The sequence below is a fragment of the Lolium rigidum genome, chromosome 4 (genome assembly GCF_022539505.1).
Source record: "Lolium rigidum isolate FL_2022 chromosome 4, APGP_CSIRO_Lrig_0.1, whole genome shotgun sequence".
NCBI classification, from domain to species: Eukaryota; Viridiplantae; Streptophyta; class Magnoliopsida; order Poales; family Poaceae; genus Lolium; species Lolium rigidum.
In genome coordinates, this window is record NC_061511.1 from 197,347,583 (window position 1) to 197,365,590 (window position 18,008).

General features: G+C 42.7%; 2 protein-coding genes across 2 annotated transcripts; one reads left to right on the top strand and one right to left on the bottom strand.

The window, feature by feature from the left end:
• Positions 1-591: 591 nt before the first annotated feature.
• On the top strand, positions 592-3,066 carry LOC124649000 (L-lactate dehydrogenase A-like). The gene is made up of 2 exons (XM_047188685.1): positions 592-1,346; positions 2,468-3,066. The coding sequence occupies exons 1-2, from the start codon at positions 729-731 to the stop codon at positions 2,912-2,914; spliced, it is 1,065 nt and encodes a 354-aa protein (XP_047044641.1). The 5' UTR covers positions 592-728; the 3' UTR covers positions 2,915-3,066.
• Positions 3,067-7,641: 4,575 nt separating this feature from the next.
• Positions 7,642-12,928, bottom strand: LOC124649001 (mitochondrial import inner membrane translocase subunit TIM50-like). Its single transcript, XM_047188686.1, has 10 exons — positions 12,637-12,928; positions 12,411-12,505; positions 12,053-12,089; positions 11,350-11,411; positions 11,148-11,261; positions 10,026-10,130; positions 9,809-9,907; positions 9,177-9,333; positions 8,968-9,070; positions 7,642-8,022 (listed from the first exon to the last, which is right to left on the bottom strand). The coding sequence occupies exons 1-10, from the start codon at positions 12,926-12,928 to the stop codon at positions 7,986-7,988; spliced, it is 1,101 nt and encodes a 366-aa protein (XP_047044642.1). The 3' UTR covers positions 7,642-7,985.
• Between the last annotated feature and the right edge of the window lie 5,080 nt (positions 12,929-18,008).

Genomic DNA, 18,008 nt, shown 5'->3' on the forward strand with positions numbered 1-18,008 from the left:
AAATTTAAAACTTATCCACCTTTCGGTCGCCTTGTGTGGTTGACAAGGCTACAAAGTATGTACTACTCCTTGTGTTCCATAATTCTTGTTTCTGATTTAGATGTATCTGTGTATGAAGATATGTCCCAATTCGTGACAAGAATTATAAAACTGAGAAAGTACCTTTGATTATCCCCTTCAAATAAAATCTTTATTTTTCTGTAAAAATGGCAAAATCTTTTTTTATATAGTTTGGGGAAGATGATTCCCCAGTTTCTTGCTGAGTAGACGATGTAACTATTTTTTGAAGTTTATAAAATTGGTAAGCAGAATCATATTTTTCATTAAAAAAACTTGCCGGCATTGCAGGAATCAAGCAACGTATTGAAGCACGTATATTATCATTCTCCTACTCGCATGGATGTGCCAAGACCCTCTTCTCCAAGAAACCATGCATCCCCATTGTTTTCTTGACTCCGGTAGGTGATTTTCTAATTCAGCTTTGTACAACACAGCCCAGCTGCCCAAGCAATAGGATGACTTTTCTATTTCCTTGTTCAAAAAGGTACAAAGTCCCAAACCACGAGTGCCAAAGTGGTAACTGCAAGGCGGTTTCGTGTCCCTGGATTCGCTTATAAATTGATCCCCCATTGTTCATCAGTACACCAAATCAAATCACCAATCAAATCCTCTAATCCCGCACTCCATTCCATCCCATTTTCCGAATCTCATCGGCAGCAGCAGCGAAGATGCACAAGGCCTCGTCGCTGTCGGAGCTGGGCTTCAACGCCGGCACGGCCTCGTCGGGCTTCTTCCGCCCCGTGGCCGACGACTCCCCGCCCACCCCGAGCGCCGCGCACCGCCGCCTCACCAAGGTCTCCGTCATCGGCGCGGGCAACGTGGGCATGGCCATCGCGCAGACCATCCTCACCCAGAACCTGGCGGACGAGATCGCGCTCGTCGACGCGCTCCCCGACAAGCTCCGCGGGGAGGCGCTCGACCTGCAGCACGCCGCCGCCTTCCTCCCGCGCGTGCGCATCGTGTCCGACACCGACGCCGCCGTCACCAGGAACTCCGACCTCGTCGTCATCACGGCCGGGGCCAGGCAGATCCCCGGCGAGACCAGGCTCAACCTGCTGCAGCGGAACGTCGCGCTCTACCGCAAGATCGTGCCGCCCGTCGCCGAGCACTCCCCCGAGGCGCTGCTGCTCGTGGTGTCCAACCCCGTCGACGTCCTCACCTACGTCGCCTGGAAGCTGTCCGGCTTCCCGGCCAGCCGCGTCATTGGGTCCGGGACCAACCTCGATTCCTCCAGGTTCAGGTTCCTCATCGCCGAGCACCTCGATGTCAACGCGCAGGACGTCCAGGTATCCTACTTCTAACTCATTGAATGCCTGAATCCATCTACCAATCCGTGAATGCCAGGATCCATTAGTTCTTGATCGCCGATTCGCCGGAGTAGTGGAGAGTGGAGTCAGTATGGGCGTATGGCTGGTAGCGCCTTGGGACCATGTCCCTGTCGTTGACTAGTCTCCACATCCGACAGGGAGTGTCACTGTCCAGTATAGAAGTTCTTCACTAATTGTTTTTTCAGAGTTGTTAATTTGTTTGGTTGGTGGACTGATTAAAATGCGATGGCTGCTAATTATGTTAATTGTGAACTAACAGATTTAGTGATTACAACTTTGGTTCATTATCAGTTAATGCTGAACTTTCAAAATTTACTGAACACACAGGAGGAGAGTTGACTTGAGATATGAATATGCTTATAGAGTTTGGGGATTTGGCACCGGTTTGCTGACATATCAATAGAGTGATGTGGAAGTTAATTCCAAAATGACCCGTAGATAATTTCATAATTATAGTTGGAGATGGTAGCAAGTGAAAATTTGATGTTACTTCAAGGAAAATAAATAAATGTTTGATGCACTATTTTTGTAGTATTCTGGATGTATGTCAGTAAATACTACTCCATCTGGTACATGAGGAAAAGCAAATGGCATGTGGGCATGTGGCATTCCAGTTCACTGGTGTTTTGGACATTCCTAACTAGTATACTATTTGCCACTTCCTGAATTTGATTGCCAAATGATGCTAGCTAATTTACTTAAGCATTGACTAGTTTGTTTTAGTGTGGCGATGCCCAGCAAGATTAATATTTCAACTAATTCATCCTATGTAAACTTCCATATTGAAATCTATTACCCTTCCAATCCATAATAAGTGTTGGGATTTAGTACAATGCATTTTATACTAAATTCCCTGACACGTATTATGAATCGGAGGGAGTACTAGATTAGCTATATGCAATATAATCCACATTGACAGCGCTGGAGCAGTCCCTTTCAAATTGAGGTCCTTTTATAATGTATATATATACTTATCAATCAACTCTTCAAACCAACATTATGTCAAATGGGTTGTAAAAAGAACGATTTCTAAAATGGGTTTGGATCATTGACTAACCAAGCAAGCTAATGTGCTGCAGGCTTACATGGTGGGGGAACATGGTGACAGCTCGGTGGCGATCTGGTCGAGCATCAGTGTAGGTGGTATGCCGGCTTTCAAGTCCCTGCGTGACAGCCACCTTAACTTCGACGAGGAGGCGCTTGAAGGCATCCGCCGCGCCGTGGTGGGCGGCGCCTACGAGGTGATCGGCCTCAAGGGCTACACCTCCTGGGCCATTGGCTACTCCGTTGCCAGCCTCGCTGCGTCCCTGCTCCGCGACCAGCGCCGTGTGCACCCGGTCTCCGTCCTCGCCTCTGGCTTCCACGGCATCTCCGACGGTCATGATGTGTTCCTCAGCCTGCCCGCTCGCCTTGGCCGTGCCGGCATCCTCGGCGTTGCCGAGATGGACCTCACCGAGGCTGAGGCCGCACAGCTCCGGCGCTCTGCCAAGACGCTCTGGGAGAACTGCCAGCTCCTCGGCCTCTGACTCATCAGCGGAACCCCAGTTGATCTACGGGTGTAATATATCTTCTAGCATTTCAACACGAATGGTCTGAGTGTTCTCGGAGTACTTTGTTTTCAATTGGAGTAGTAATGTAACGCCTCTTAATTTCGTGAAATAAAATGTTGTTTGTCTCATCATTGCTAAATTTGGATGGTGCAAAACATCCATGCTCCTATCTGCTCTGTCCAAAGGAAGAATTTCACATCTCCTGAAACCCGTTCTTCATTAGAAGCCATTTTTAAACTGCTGGAGAGCAGCCAATAAACCATATAGTACCAGGATCACTGGTACTAGGATAATTTCTAATTTAGGCAAGAAGGGATGAAGATGCTAGAAGAGCTTACAGCATAGAGTTCTGTGCATAGAAACCTTTTACCCGCAAAACATAGAAAAATGTTTGCCTGAAGAACCACCCATCGGCAGCACACATTTGAAATCCTTATTGAATTGTTAGTACTTGTCAAGCATGCATTGCACGTCCACATCCATCTGTTCACTGTTGTACTGAAAACTCTTAATCTGAAGGAAACCAGGTTGACCAGAGCCAAGAAAACCATGGATAGATGGGTGGAATTTCTTTTATGTTAGTCAAAAGGGTTCCTTGCCTTGACAGTTGTTCCATCCAAACTTTTTCTTGGAGAAGTGCCTCAGATCAATCAGACCGGCCAGCCTGCTAGTAGGAACGCTGGGTGGGAAGGATCAAACAAGAGTAAAGTCCTCGTGACGCCAAGTCGCCAACTGACCAAAACTAGACGATCTGGCTCGTTCGTTTAATTGAAGGAGAAGTATCTTGTCCATTAATTCTCAGTGGCATTGCCATTCTTCGTGGTCTACTATTGAAGCGATTCAATAAGATTGGGTCTTGTATATACTTCCTCTACTTTAAAATAAGCGTCACAACTTTATCTAGATACGGACAATCTAGACCCATTTTATAAAGTTGGGGCACTTATTTTAGGACGGAAAGAGCAGGCGTTTGCAGGAACTTCGGTATAGGTTAATTTCTCGATGTCGTCAATCAGCAGGAAGAACTATGCAGGCGGCACTACTCCGGCGATGATTTTCATTAGCCGGTTGTAAAATAATACCTAAAAACCACTTGCACTAGTATATGGAAACATTTATATATGACCACGTCGTTACCACCCAAAAACGCTCATCGGCGGCACACAGTTTCCGTAGATTGCATACTCCTTTTGTTCTTTACGAACAAGTTAATCAATCGAATCGTGCTTTGGAACCTCCGGGTGTCATGTGCATCTTAATCTAGGTATGCAAAAATACTGCATTTTGGCGGAGTGGCACGCACGTACGTCCACATCGATTCGAAGGTTCACATCTGAAAGGAAACCACGGATTGATGCAGCGCCTCCGGGGTGGAATGGAACGGGTGCATGGTTTCGGTCTGGAGCTAGCTGTTTCTTGCAAAACAGGCTAGCCAGCCAGTAGTGGGGAGATGAAGGCGAGTAATGGACCGGTCGAATTGCTAGAAAACAAAGAAGAGTCGTCGATTGAAGGCAACAGCATGTCACGTTGGCCGTTAAGACGTTAACTGTCAGTCCAGCCTTTATGGAAGCTTCGTTCGTTCCATACTTCCATGATCAAAATTCAATTCAACGTACATCTAGCCTGGCTCCATACGTGATGATGTCAAAGTGTCAAACTAGCAGTTCCGGCGGCGTCGCTGGGAAGCTAGATTGCGTTCTTTTCTTGTTCTTCTCGAAGTAGCCGTTTCTCTGTTTATTTTTTTGAGAGAGTTTCTCTGTTTCTTGGAGAAGAGGCTCTCGATCCGGCCAGTAGGAAAATAAAGGTCTCTACTGACGGAAAGAAAGATTTCTCTAGTCTTACAAAGCACACGCAAGAGAGAATGATGCTTACTTTTTGTCCATTTGGTTACATACTCAACTAGGTGGGTGGACGTATCTCATGTGTCATCGGTCATCCAGACGTTTTTTTTTGAAGGAAATCAGCCATCCAGACGTTGGTTTCCGCCTTGGCAAGAAACTACCAATCGTTGGTCAAAACATTCATTTGTCGAAAAAAATGTTGGTTAAAATTCAGCTAATTATTTTTAAATAATATGTTTTTATTTATGTCATAAATATTACGTAAATAGGTGGTTTTCAAAAATAATACGGCTTCGGTCACCTGTTCGCCGATAGGGCCTTGTCGGCTATCTGTTGGCGATCCCGCCATTTCTCGCAACGGCCCGCCTAATTCTCCCGCCATTTTCTCTATAAAAACATGCATCGATATGGTTTGATGCACGAGTGCTCCTACCTCTTATCTTCCTGCCGGCTCACCCCACATCGTTTTGTTGGAGCTCAGTGTGTTGCATCGAAGATGAATCCCCCACATCTTTTCAATGAGTTCATGGCCAAACCTCTTCTAGACAGTGCCCGGTTAGTTATGAGAGAGAATAAGGTAGACACATTCGAGTAGTTCATCAGTATCGACGCTTTACTCACTAAGGTTGGTAAAGAATGAGAGGGTTGGTCGTACGGAATCCCGTCCAAAAAGATGCATAGCCCTCGGGAAATAAGGTATGAGCTTATCAGGTTGAATGAGAAGTGGAAGAAACAAACACGGAAAGATGATTAAGAAAAGCACGACGATGATATCTTCATGCCAAGAAGCAAGGGAAAGAGCATTGCGTCCTCGAAGGGCAAGAGTGCTGCTTTTTCGAAGGGCAAGAGTGTTGCACCACTAAGCATTGACTCCGACGATGACTTCATGCCGAGCATCAAGGGCGAGAGCGCTAGCGCTTCTTCGAAGGGTAAGAGTGCTGCCCCTTCGAAGGGAAAGAAATATTTACACACATCAAATACTATGTACAAGGACATGATACCGTGTAAAATGCACCGCCGAATCAAACAATATACTACCTACAAAATCTAACTAGCCATAACCGTATACACACATTAACAATATAAAAATAAACTATAATTAGCGAGAGATTAGGGTTTATCCTTGAAACATGTGAAGTATGTAACTGCAAGTACTACTCAATTCAGTAACAAGAGAAACACTGTGGCATTCCTAAACTACGGTATTTGGTGCCTATGGAATAAAAATACAGCGGGTTTCTTTTAGAAAGTTTGCGTCCAAACAAAGTCTAATTTGGGGTCATCTTGCATCTAAGCAGGATTGGTGCTAAGCCACCTGATGAACAACAATACTATGAAGGAAACGATGTGATTATTGGATCATTTGTGCTCGTGCTAATGAGCCACTTAGCTGCTATAAGAAAACCCGTTTTCTTGTTAATTACAAATGCTAAATGCCACAGAAGTGAAGGAATTTTCATAGTGGCACAACGCTAATGAGAATTTTTCTTTGTAAAAATGAATTTCTTCGTGTGTATCGGAGCTGTATGTGACTATTCCTCCATCGGTTGCTCCACAACAGGCTCCAGCAGCCGCCGGTGGGGTAGAGGAACAACCGACCGGGGGCAGCAGCACCATGGCCTCACCTACTGACCTGGCCATGGGCAGCTCGGTCCGAAGCCTGGCCCGAAAAACTCGAGTCTGGGTCTGAAAAAGTTGGCCCGATGGTTTGGCCGGGCCTGGGTAGCCCGAAAAACGTATTTAACACTACGGCCCAGCCCGCGGCCCTACAGGCTTCATGGGTATTTGGTCGGGCCGGGCTTGAGCCTTATTTTCCTATGCCGGGCTTTCCTTAGCCCAGCCCGACCCAAGACATGGCCAGATATGCTCATATGTGGCCTGGTCTCCGGCGGAGGAAACTGATTCCTGGATCCTGTTGCTAGCCTCAGAGAAGGATTAACGATAGAGGTGGAGGTGGATTCGGCAATTCCTATACACCGACCAGGTCGGCCGCTACCGCGCGCCGCACACCCCCCTACGCGGTATGGGCCGGCCTGGTCGGCCCAGTTCGCCTGTTATCTGTTTCCTTTTTTCTTTCCTTTTCCTTTTTTATTTTCTTTTTCTTTTTTGTTTCTTTTTCTTTTTTGTTTATTCTATTTTTGTTCAAATTTGAAAATTGGTCAAATTCAGAAAATGTTCAAAATTTAAAAATGTTCAAAATTTAAAACATTCAAATTTGAAAACCGTTCAAATGAAAAAATGTTCAAATACAAAAAATGTTCAAATTATAAAAATGTTCAAATTTGAAATCCGTTCAAATATATAAAGCATTCAAATTTGGAAAAATGTTCAAATTCGGAAAATGTTCATAACTAAAAATGTTAAATATTTAGAATTTTTTTTATACAAATTTTTAAAAATGTTCAAATTTAAATTATGTCTATATCCGAAAATGTTCAAATTTCGAAAAAAAGGTAATCAAAATCTGAACATTTTTAAAATTTCGAATCTGAACAGATTTTAAAATTTTGTTCTCCAAATTTATATTTTTTAAAGTTACATATTGAAAAATAAAAATATTAACGAAAAAGAAACAGCAAAAAAGAAAGAAAAAAAAAGATAACTACTCTTAATGGGCCGCGGCCCAACTAACCGACCGGTCGCCTGTGTGTGCGGTGCCCCGTAAACGCCGATCAGGTCGGTGTATAGGCACCCCCGGTGGATTCCGGCTGGCGTTCTCTCGGAATGCTATAGAAAGATGTGAGTAGTGCTTAGCGACTCATAAACCCAAACCAAGGCTATAAATAACATCGATGCATTAGAAATTGTCTGCACTATGTCTCATAGAAATACAACCACAAAAAAATTATAAGAAACCATTTCATCGCATGTTTCGACAAACTCAGCATCCAGGCAAACTTAGTGCTGCCGTCTCAACTTCTAACCGAGACCGTGAAGTCAAGATGCCCAAGAAATGGAGATCAGTGACTTGGAACAGTGAACTGCAATGCTAGAGAAAGATGGGAGGAGTGCTGAGATCAGTCATAAAGTTTGGAGCCTAAACTAACAAAACTACAAGATGTCCCCTCATGGCCTCATGCCAGCCAGCAAATTTGATTAGAGATGGGATGAACAGGAGTCTCAGTATTATCTCCTTCCAACAACAAAAAAACCCACGCTAGGATTAAGTCAATTTGGAGCTTTGTCCTTCCAGCAGATTAGATACATCATCGCCGCCATATGCTCTTACGCTCTTGCTTTTGCCTGTAAGATGGTAAAGTGATGTGTCATTCAATTTACACTGAAAAAATAAGTTTTTTACGGATGGAGTAACAGATAGCTGATCCTAGGTATTACCCTAACAACAAGCAGTTTTACATGCACCAGGCAGATTTTTGAAGATCCAGACAGGCACTCTAAATGCAATCTGGTGCTCTCTATTTTCAAATACGAGAAAAGTGGAGCGTCGATGCCCTACTTTTGCATTACTATGATTGGTGGAGTTCTCAGAGAAGCATGATGCCCTCTGTAACAAAGGAGTAGAATCCAAGGCAGCTCCCAAGATTCTACTTCCTCTGTCACAAAATATTCCCTCCCATGAAGGTTGTCTAAGATTTGTTAAAATTTGGATGTATCTAGATGCATTTTAGTGTCTAGATACATCCAAATTTTGACAAATCTCAGACATTTTAGTGAGCTTAAATTGCCTACTAAAACATCTTATATTTTGGTACAGAGGTAGTACATAATATCCACAAGACCCATTTTAAGAGTTTCTATTACATGTAGGTATTATCTATTTAAGAAAAGCATCCATGTAAATTTACAACTACCATGGTGCATATACCTGTTTAGTTGTTGTCCAGATTGGCTATTGTGCATGGCTTATCACTAATGGTGGAAGTATTTAACTATCCAGACAGTAAGAGGCATCGTAACAATTTCAATAACTGCCCAGTCCAGCAGAATGGCAAAACAATGCTTCAAATTTTGGCTCACTTAAGCCTAACCACTACCAACTTTTCAAAATACACAATCGTTAAGCCAGTTCACAACAATGGCGCATGCCACACAGAAGAGAGGTTCACTCGTACAATTACATCGATAGATATCAATAACATCATACCAATATATCACATTCACAATGCAAACCTCCAAAAAAATTCTAAATGACAGGGATCCTGCAGTAGAATGCAACCATGTACTTACCTTCCCACTACCTTTGCACGCTTGGCAAACTCTGTAGCTATGTCCTGACCTTGAAAGGAAGCAAGCACTGGCCGGACATCAGTAGGCCTTGCAGTGGCAAGATCTGTAGTATAAGTTAGCTTCATCAGGATTTATCACAGGCTCACATGACAACAGAAAAGGTACCTAGAACCGCATGCTAATACAGAAAATGGGTTTGGAACACTTACACTCAAGAAATGGAATCAGATCCAACAATTGGGTGTCATCAGTTTCAAGTTTCCAAGGTTTGATACTAACACAATTTTCAAGTTGCAGGCAAGATTCAAGAGCATGCGCGCTGATATAAAGAACATGTTCAGGTTTTCTGTTCAACTTTGACAAATCCTGGTAAAACATGATAACAAATGTTACGAAGGAGAAAGCATCCGAACAGTGTTGAAACAGAAGATTGGTCATGAGTCAGAAATCAGATGATTGGCCCAATAAATAAATAAACAATTGTATGGCTCACTTTTCTTGACATGCCTAACAATAATATCATTAGAATAAAGGTACAACAGAAATATTACTACTCCCTCCGATCCATTTGAACTAAAACAACCAAACTTACTATGGATTGGAGGGAGTACATGCTTTCTTCACGTATAGGCTTCCTTACTTATTTAGGAGCATATACCTTGAAAAAGATTAAAGGTATAGGCTTCCATACTTATTTAGGAGCATATACCTTGAAAATGATTAAAGGGAGATGCCTAATATGTAACAATACAAAATGGATGATATTCATTATTCCTAACAATGCTTGCTTTTCATGGAATGTACTTATTGTTCAAATAGTAAAGCCAGGCAATCTCCATACCCGATAATGTTTACCATCTTGGTACTTAGTTGCAGGCCTTGATAACCTGTACATGATGTAACCCTTTGGGTCCAACCTTTCAATGACAGGATCCACGTACTACAAAAAGGAAAGGCAGTCGTAGACATTAGAATATTATACATAGCAGTTGCATCCCTCAGCAAAATAACATTATAGTCTACAACTCTACATTGAGAAAAAGTTAAGAGCAACTTACCATGGATGTTTGATCAGAATATACAACAACTTCATAAAACTGTGACATATATTGCACAAAGGCATCAACTCCTGGTCTCTTAAATGTCTTCCAACCTCTGTCACGCTTTAGAGAGAAGAAAGAGAGAGAGTGAGAGAGAGAGTGAGAGAGAGAGAAAATTAATTTGACAACCCTTGATTGCTCAAATAGGAAAATATAAAGGTAAGAATATGAAAAGAAAAATATGCATTATCCCTCATGATGAAAAAAAATATCCACACAGGCAAGATGAGTTGAGCTCTACTCTCATCATGCCATCACAAGGCTATGGAAAATCTAGCGAGCATGTTACATGCCTAGGCACAACCATGCAGGGATTAGAGTCGGATGTGCTAAAAACACAAAAATATTCTTTGTTTATGAATGCAATTATCGTGAGCGTGGACCTAGCCACTAGCGCTAGTTAGGGCAGCTTTACTTGTTCACCTGTAGTGTAGCAGAATAAATCCTAATAACATCCAACCAAATAAAAGTATAAGGATCCTACTTAGGAAGTTAAAGGTAGATACTTAAATATTTGGGAAAATAAGAGATGGGAGATAATATTAGAATCCCTTCAATTAGATATTGCTGAATTTAAGTTATGGATTTGTTTTTTGGCCACAAGTACTATAAAAGAAACATGTACTCACTTATAAGTTAGAAATATTAAGCAATGAATTAGTTTGAAGACTCAAAACAAAGCCTCAGAGCCTCTCTAATATGTTTGATGAAAAATGAAAAAAAAAACATGTAGTTCATATATACCGTGAGTCATCAGTTCTAACAGTAGTTGGTCGATACAATAACTTTTTTTTTGCGCTCTAGAAGTGTGGTAGTATTAGAGTACAATCGAGCACATTGTAGCAGAGCATTTCTAAGGTAAACTACCATATTTTGCCACTAGCACCCTACCAGGTTATATTTAAGTCCATTATGCTGCACTTGTTAGAACATTATCTGATAATAATGTATGGAAGTCTTCAATTCATAACATAATGTCAGTTCATAAAGTATACATTTGCATCAAATAGAGAGATTAGGTTATACTACTGGATAAAATCATCAAGTAAATAGCAGGGCTAAATATAACCTTCACTCTACCTGCCAATCAGAGTATACAAGAGTCTCATTCAGATCAAGAACTAGGGTGATGACACCATTGTATTCTGGAAGCAAATCTGGCAACAGTTTGTCTGATGTAGGTTCAGTGAAGCCCTGTTAAAAGAAGATTTGGTGGGAGTATTAACATTTTTAGTAACACGATTCTAAGACAAGACATGGAGATATTTTATGTGTTACTGACCGTCACGTGATTTTCGATTGTGTTCCTCGTATCCAAGTAGAACTCTATCGCTGCAACAGGAACTGCAGTACCAAAATGTACGACATCAGTATCAGATATTAACAGGCTGCAGCTCAAGAAATAATTCTGAATATAAGTGTGTATTCAAGAATCGCGCCCTTCGTTATATAAATGTGACCTTGTGAGTTATGAATAATGATCTTCCAAAAGAAAAGATGGTGAAAAGTTGCCCAGAACTTGTAGAATGGCACCTAGTATTCAGGAATAAAATTTTGAAAGCTGGAATAGAACCTATTGTGGAAGGGAGAGTGTAACACTGTAACAGAATAACTCCATTCCATCATCATTGCATTCAGTGATGAAAAATTTAAAAGTTTTTACTCACTACAACCCATCATCTCATCCCCATACAATCAAGTGTCCCAAACGTGTACCAAAACATCAATTGAGGAAAGAAGTAAGCGGTGTTGAAAAAAAACTACAAGAGAGCAATAATAAGAACATTAATATGGCAATCGGGCTATGTATTGCAGAAGGAAGGGTAATGGCATAGCTCCATTCCCTATTCATTGCATTAACCAAGGACGACTGTTTTAATTTCCTACTTGCTATAATTTCCATCATCACATCATCGTTATTTGAGGTAATAGTAGACAGAAAAAGACAGGTACAGAAAAAGAAAGGAGGATGCCATCGCCTGTACCTTTCTTAGCTTCCGCCAAAGCCATAGCCTGAAATTTCTGCAGAAGAACACAAAATTCTAGCATTAGACACAGTTTCACACACAACAAGGGAGGTGTATGCTCATGATAAACAATTGCAGTTGTGCAAAACCAGTCACAGGAGCAGAGAATTTCTTCTAGTTTGTTTCTGCATCCCTACAAAGAAAACCCTTCCTTTTGACCTCTTACCGTTATGCTCTGCTGCATTACAGCAAACAGCGCTGGGCAACATGCTATAATCAGCTGTGCCTGCGTTACACTAGTGCTCGGCCCTAACGAAACTACTCCACCAAGCGAAGGCAGTGATGGTTAGAAGACGGTGCGGCATGATGTATGTACCTCAAATTCGGTGGCGTCCTCCTCGATGTGGGGCGGCGTGGTCATCATCTTCCTGAACTCCTGGGTGTTGAGGGCCACCTCGGTCAGCGTGTAGGCTGCAGCCACACGGAACGGGATCAACAGCGCAGGTCAAAACGCCGAGCAAGCCCAGACCTAGACGACCCCCCGAAAAAAAAAACAGAGCACCCTAGCAGTAGCAGAGGAGGTTGGCGGGAGGGGATCGCACCGTGGGTGACGTAGCCGACGGCGCCGAGGGCTCCGGTGAGGGCCGCGAAGGCGCCGAACTTGAGCAGGCTCCGGCCCCACCGCCTGGGCGCCGCGGGAGGAGGCGCTGCCGCCGCAGCCGCAGCCTCCGCGCCAGCCCCGGCCGCGGCCGCGGCCGCTGCCTCTGCGGCGGCAGCGGCGGCGGCGCGGGAGGGGAACAAGGGGGCGGTGGAGGCGGCGGAGAAGGAGGAGAGGGCGGCGGCGGCCCGGGGCGGGAGGAGGCGGCGCGATCTCGCGACGGCGACGCGGAACATGGCTTGGCTTGGCTTGGGAGAGAAGAAAGAAGGAAGGGGAATTTTGTGGTGGGGTTTGGCCGTTTGGGTTTGGTGTGTAGCGGATGGGGAAGGGTTTAAGCCAGGAAATGCCAAAGATGAACTGATCTGATTCTGAACCCGGCGACGGGCGACGAACCCAGAACTCTGCGGCGCTGTCGGCTCCGCCGTGTCCTGAGCTTTGGGCTCGGAACGTGATGGGCCTGCGCATCAGGTGGCCTCTAACATATCCAAGTGAATGGCTTTTCGTCCTTGTGTGTTACCCAGCGAGGGAACGGCCCGGCCTAGCCCAGCCCCCAACGGCCACACATCCATGTTGGGCTTCTCTGATCCACCTTCTCAAAATTTGTCCACAACTTCACCTCTAACTTTTTATGCTCTTTGGTTCACCTTCGTCACGGTTCTCGATGCTTTGCTCAACCCACTACACCTCATGCTTCGTCGCCTGCCATCGGCGGGAATGAGCCGAGTATCAATGTTCCGAACGCGCCATCCCACTAACCCTAGGGTGTGGGTGGGTGGATGGGTGGGCGGTATAACGTGTCGAAATCGTTCATTCGCCGTTGGTGAGCTTCTAAATGTGTCTTCTACATCCCAATTAGCATCCTTTCTCCTTCTCTCGCGTGTATCTATTTCTTCCTCTCATCTTGAGTATTTTATGAGTGTTGTCCGGCAATGCAATGTTTATGGTCAAGTTTACTAGACTCGATGAAACCACATCCACAGACTATTTCCCTAGTTGCAACAATCACCTAGATACATGTTCCTTCTACTTCCATGGATGAACAACACGTCATTTGCCCCCCCCCCCCCTCTTCTGTCCACGTCACTCGGTCGCTCTTTCCTCCACCACATCCGAGGCGACAACGTCATCACCGATGCCTACAACCCTTCCAACCATCCCATTCATTCTTATTTGAGTGTTTATGCTATGTTGGATTTTTGATTAATCTCTACCCACGATCATCAAAATTGTTTGCAGCCTCTTGTTTTTTTTCTTGCTCAGGATAGCGAGAAAATATGGTTTCATTATGTCTTATCATGCCAACTAGTGATTTGCCAACCTTGGCAAATGTAGCTAATGCATAACTCATTCCAACTCCTTAATCGGTATTTATTTAAATAGTTCTGAAGCTAAAAGGTAGAATACACCCAACAAGACACCACAATCAATGTCTACACCTTATAGATGCTTGGCATATTGCTAGTCATCCTCACATCGGTAATACATGGGTTACACTTAGTTGTTTACCCTTCAGAGTGAGACCTGAATGGTCATTTGTACGCAAGACGTGTGCAACCCATATATTGTACTTGTGTGACCACAAGAGAGAAGTTTATAGACCTAACGTATTTATGTTCATGTTTTTTTGGTAATTCTTTTATTATAACAAGCGAGTTTACGTTTTATGCATCTGAATAGAATGGTGTTGCCATTCCTCTTGTTTTACTTTTACACATGCAAAAGCATGGATTCGTCTTGAGGAATCAATGGAAAAAAAAAGATTGAACATAAAAACTCACTAGACTTAAGAATTGAGTCAAGTAGGGTATAGTAGAATGGAGTGTCAAGAATGAAATGAATAATACAATATAACAAGTAATTAAATGACATATTGCGCGAGTGTATATCTAACAATGTGATACAACACGGAGGCACATAACTGATCTTAAGGATTCTTTTATCAACGTGGTATGTGCAACTTTATTCTATCAAACGTTTCATTACATTTCAATCAAATCCAGAATTATGACTAACTTGTTCTGTGATTCTCAACACCATGCATTGAGAATTTGAGAGTCATGTATATTGATTGTGTATATCTATCTGTCGTAGTTGTGTGATGTCAAATCTCACCATTTGAACTTCATACTTCTATGCTACAACTTAGGTTCATATCGACTCCCACATGTGTCACGCTCTTAGTAAAACATGTTAGAACCAATATGTTTGTTCGTATTGCAACATATGGTATATGTTCTAAATCTGAATAGTGCCCGGGAGCATGTGCAAATACACTCCACTCAAGAAAAATTACTATTAGTATTTTAAAATTATTACCATTATTATTTGTACATGTTTGAGAGTATTATGTGCATATTTTAGATTAAATTTAGCATTCTCCTGGCATGCACACAAAATTATCTTACAATGTTTTTTAATCATCTCGTTCTCAAACTACAAATTAACATATTCTGTCATAAAGAACTTGAAATACATAATTTAAACTTTTATGTACAAGCAAGAGTGTTTTAGTAGTTTTGGTTAATAGGTTTTGAAACCCAGTCTTTGAGAAAAATGCAAGGAAATGAGAGCATGAGCGCGGATGGACAAAATCCACATTTGTGTCACATGTCTTTGTGTATAGGACATCACGGACAATTTTGGTCTAACTCCTCATTACAAACAAACATATATTATATATCTCCACAAGATACTATGGGATATTAGAGTTCACCTTCGGGCTTCTGCTAAGTTCATAATCCAAAAAAAATCTAGATATTTCTACACCTACGGTCACGGTGAGTAGCACTCATGAAGAAATCGTGTGACATCTCCACACTTGCCGACATGTTTCTATTCTTACTTAGAGGGTATATGTTAATACCTTTTGATATTTCAACAAGATGATTTTCAGTGGTTTCCTCTCTAATCTAGTTGTCTATTCTTACCATCATGTACACTGGTGTCCTTGATCTTTTTTTCCCGAGGTTGACTCCTTGATCTTTAGTCTCCAAGAATATCTCCATGGGCTTGGTGAGAATATTAGCCAACTGATTCTTCAGTGGCTACTTGACATCCGTATGAAAAGGTACATTGCCTCAGTGTTCTACTCCCCTGATCCATAATAAGTGTTGAGCTTTTATTTTAACGGTTTTGCTAGAAATCAGGCGTCTGATTTTTATTAAATCTCAGTCGATTCTAGCTGTATGATGTGTGCCTTGTTTTGTCGTTGTTGTCTGTAATCTTAAAGATGTTCACCCGTCCGAGCGGAGGTACTTGTGGGCCGTTTTTCAGTCTCACTGCCATCCTGTGCACGTATATGAGCTTCCGTTCATTTTTTCTGTCCATAGAGTTAGGCTCTTTTGCACACGTGTGGGCTGTTCCTTCTGGGTTACGCTGTATAGCTTCTGCTGTTTAAGAGGAGTAAAGTCTGCAAGGAATTCTCAGGTTTTACCAGTTTTATTTTTATTTTCTACTGATTTAATTTCTCTCATTTCCCTTTACAACCTTCATGCGTCCTACTTTGTCTCCACATTGTTATTTGCTTGTGTTAATCAATGCACATCTTCGGATGTTTTTATAGAAATAGTCTGATACTAATAATTTTTCAGTTGCATGTCGGTTGCAACTTATATATTTCAGTTGCATATAAGTTGCAACTAGGATTTTGATAATTTCACATGGATTGCAATTGACATTTTTTTAGTTGCATGTCGGTTGCAACTGAGATTTCTCTAGTTGCATATCGGTTGCAACTGAGATTTTTTCAGTAGCATGTCAGTTGCAACCGAGATTTCTCTAGTTACATATGGGTTGCAACTGATCTTCTTTAGTTACATGTTTGTTGAAACTGAGAATTTTTCAGTTGCATATACGTAGCAACTCAGATTTTTCCAACTGCATGTCAGTGGTTGCGGGTGACATTTTTCCAGTTACATATATGTTGCAATTGAATTTTTATCAGTTCCATATCGGTCGCAACTAAGATTTTTTTAGTTACATCGCAACTGGAATTTTTCTAGTTGCGCATAGATTGCAACTACGACTTTTTCAGTTGCATACAGATCGCAGCTGATAATAAGTGTCTTCTATATTTTATAAGAATGATCAGATAAATATAATGGACAGCTTCATCCACATTCGTTGCAGAGTAGAGCGCCTAGCTTGTTCGGCCCATATAAAAGCAGTGCCATAGCGGCCCAATACGATAAAAGGAAGTCATGGATAAATAACAAAATGGACCAACCTCCAGAAATACGAACGGAACATCAACATCACATACAGTACGATCGGTCGTCGACTGAGATTTAGTTATGTCTCAGTCGACTGAGCCTTAGGCCCCCCCTTATTTTAAATTTGTACTACTCGTTTAGTAAAATTACGATAATTATTATGGATAGGAGGGAGTATCTATTTGCACCGTACACCGGATTCTTACTGAGTGTGATATTGCTGATTTATTTTCCCTGAGTCAATTCCCTATCTTTGTTTCACTAAGTAGGCATACAGCCCAAATATGCCTTCGACAAGCGTGGTTGTGTTCAGATGAGACTCGCTCGCGGGGAGGCGCGAGCGCGGCACATGGAACAAATTTCCTGCAAGTTTTCGGTGGTGGCTGTAATAGCGACATCAAATTTGTTTTGGAGTGATTATACCTATTCGTTCTCTGGTTCTTCGGTTAAATGAGAGTTCGAAAATTGCTTCATGGACATTGTTAGAGTATCATCAATCCTGCACTACAGGAAACGACATCTTTACCGGGTATCAAAAATACCCGGCGAAAAGCTAAAAATACCTGGCGAAACGCTAAAAATACCCGGCGAAGAATTCGCCGTGTATTACACTCGGCGAAGACGACACGGCGAAGACATGGCCGGCGAAGAATCTTCGCCGGGTGTATTTCCTCGGATACACGGCAAAGCCTCTTTGCCGGGTGTCGAAAGAAGGCACACGGCAGACAAAAGTGAAACTCCGTTTGCAGCCGGCCTAACGGCACGTTTTCTTCGCCGTGTGCTTGTTCGTGCCACACGGCAAAGAGCATGGAAGGGCCACGTCATCGTTTCTCTTCGCCGAGTACCGTGGAAACACTAACACGGCAAAGACCAAAATAACCACGTCACTATTTTTGTCTTCGCCGGGTGTTTTTTATAAGCTACAGGGCAAACAAAAAAGAACGACACGTCATTGCTATTTCTTTGCCGGGTGTTACCTGCTACTGGACACGGCAAAGTCCCATGGGAAGGCTACGTCAATCCCTCTGCTGCCGTGTACCCGAGTAAAAGCACCCGGCAAATAAGGAAACACACGTCAAAGATACGATTTCCGGTAGTGCTGCAT

Excerpts from the sequence above, each read along its gene's own strand:
- LOC124649000 (XM_047188685.1), top strand. The coding sequence starts at position 729 with ATGCACAAGGCCTCGTCGCTGTCGGAGCTGGGCTTCAACGCCGGCACG. Across the intron at positions 1,347-2,467 it reads TCAACGCGCAGGACGTCCAG|GCTTACATGGTGGGGGAACA; the intron begins GTATCCTACTTC and ends AATGTGCTGCAG.
- LOC124649001 (XM_047188686.1), bottom strand. The coding sequence starts at position 12,928 with ATGTTCCGCGTCGCCGTCGCGAGATCGCGCCGCCTCCTCCCGCCCCGG. Across the intron at positions 12,090-12,410 it reads AGGACGCCACCGAATTTGAG|AAATTTCAGGCTATGGCTTT; the intron begins GTACATACATCA and ends GTTCTTCTGCAG. Across the intron at positions 11,262-11,349 it reads CAATCGAAAATCACGTGACG|GGCTTCACTGAACCTACATC; the intron begins GTCAGTAACACA and ends TTCTTTTAACAG.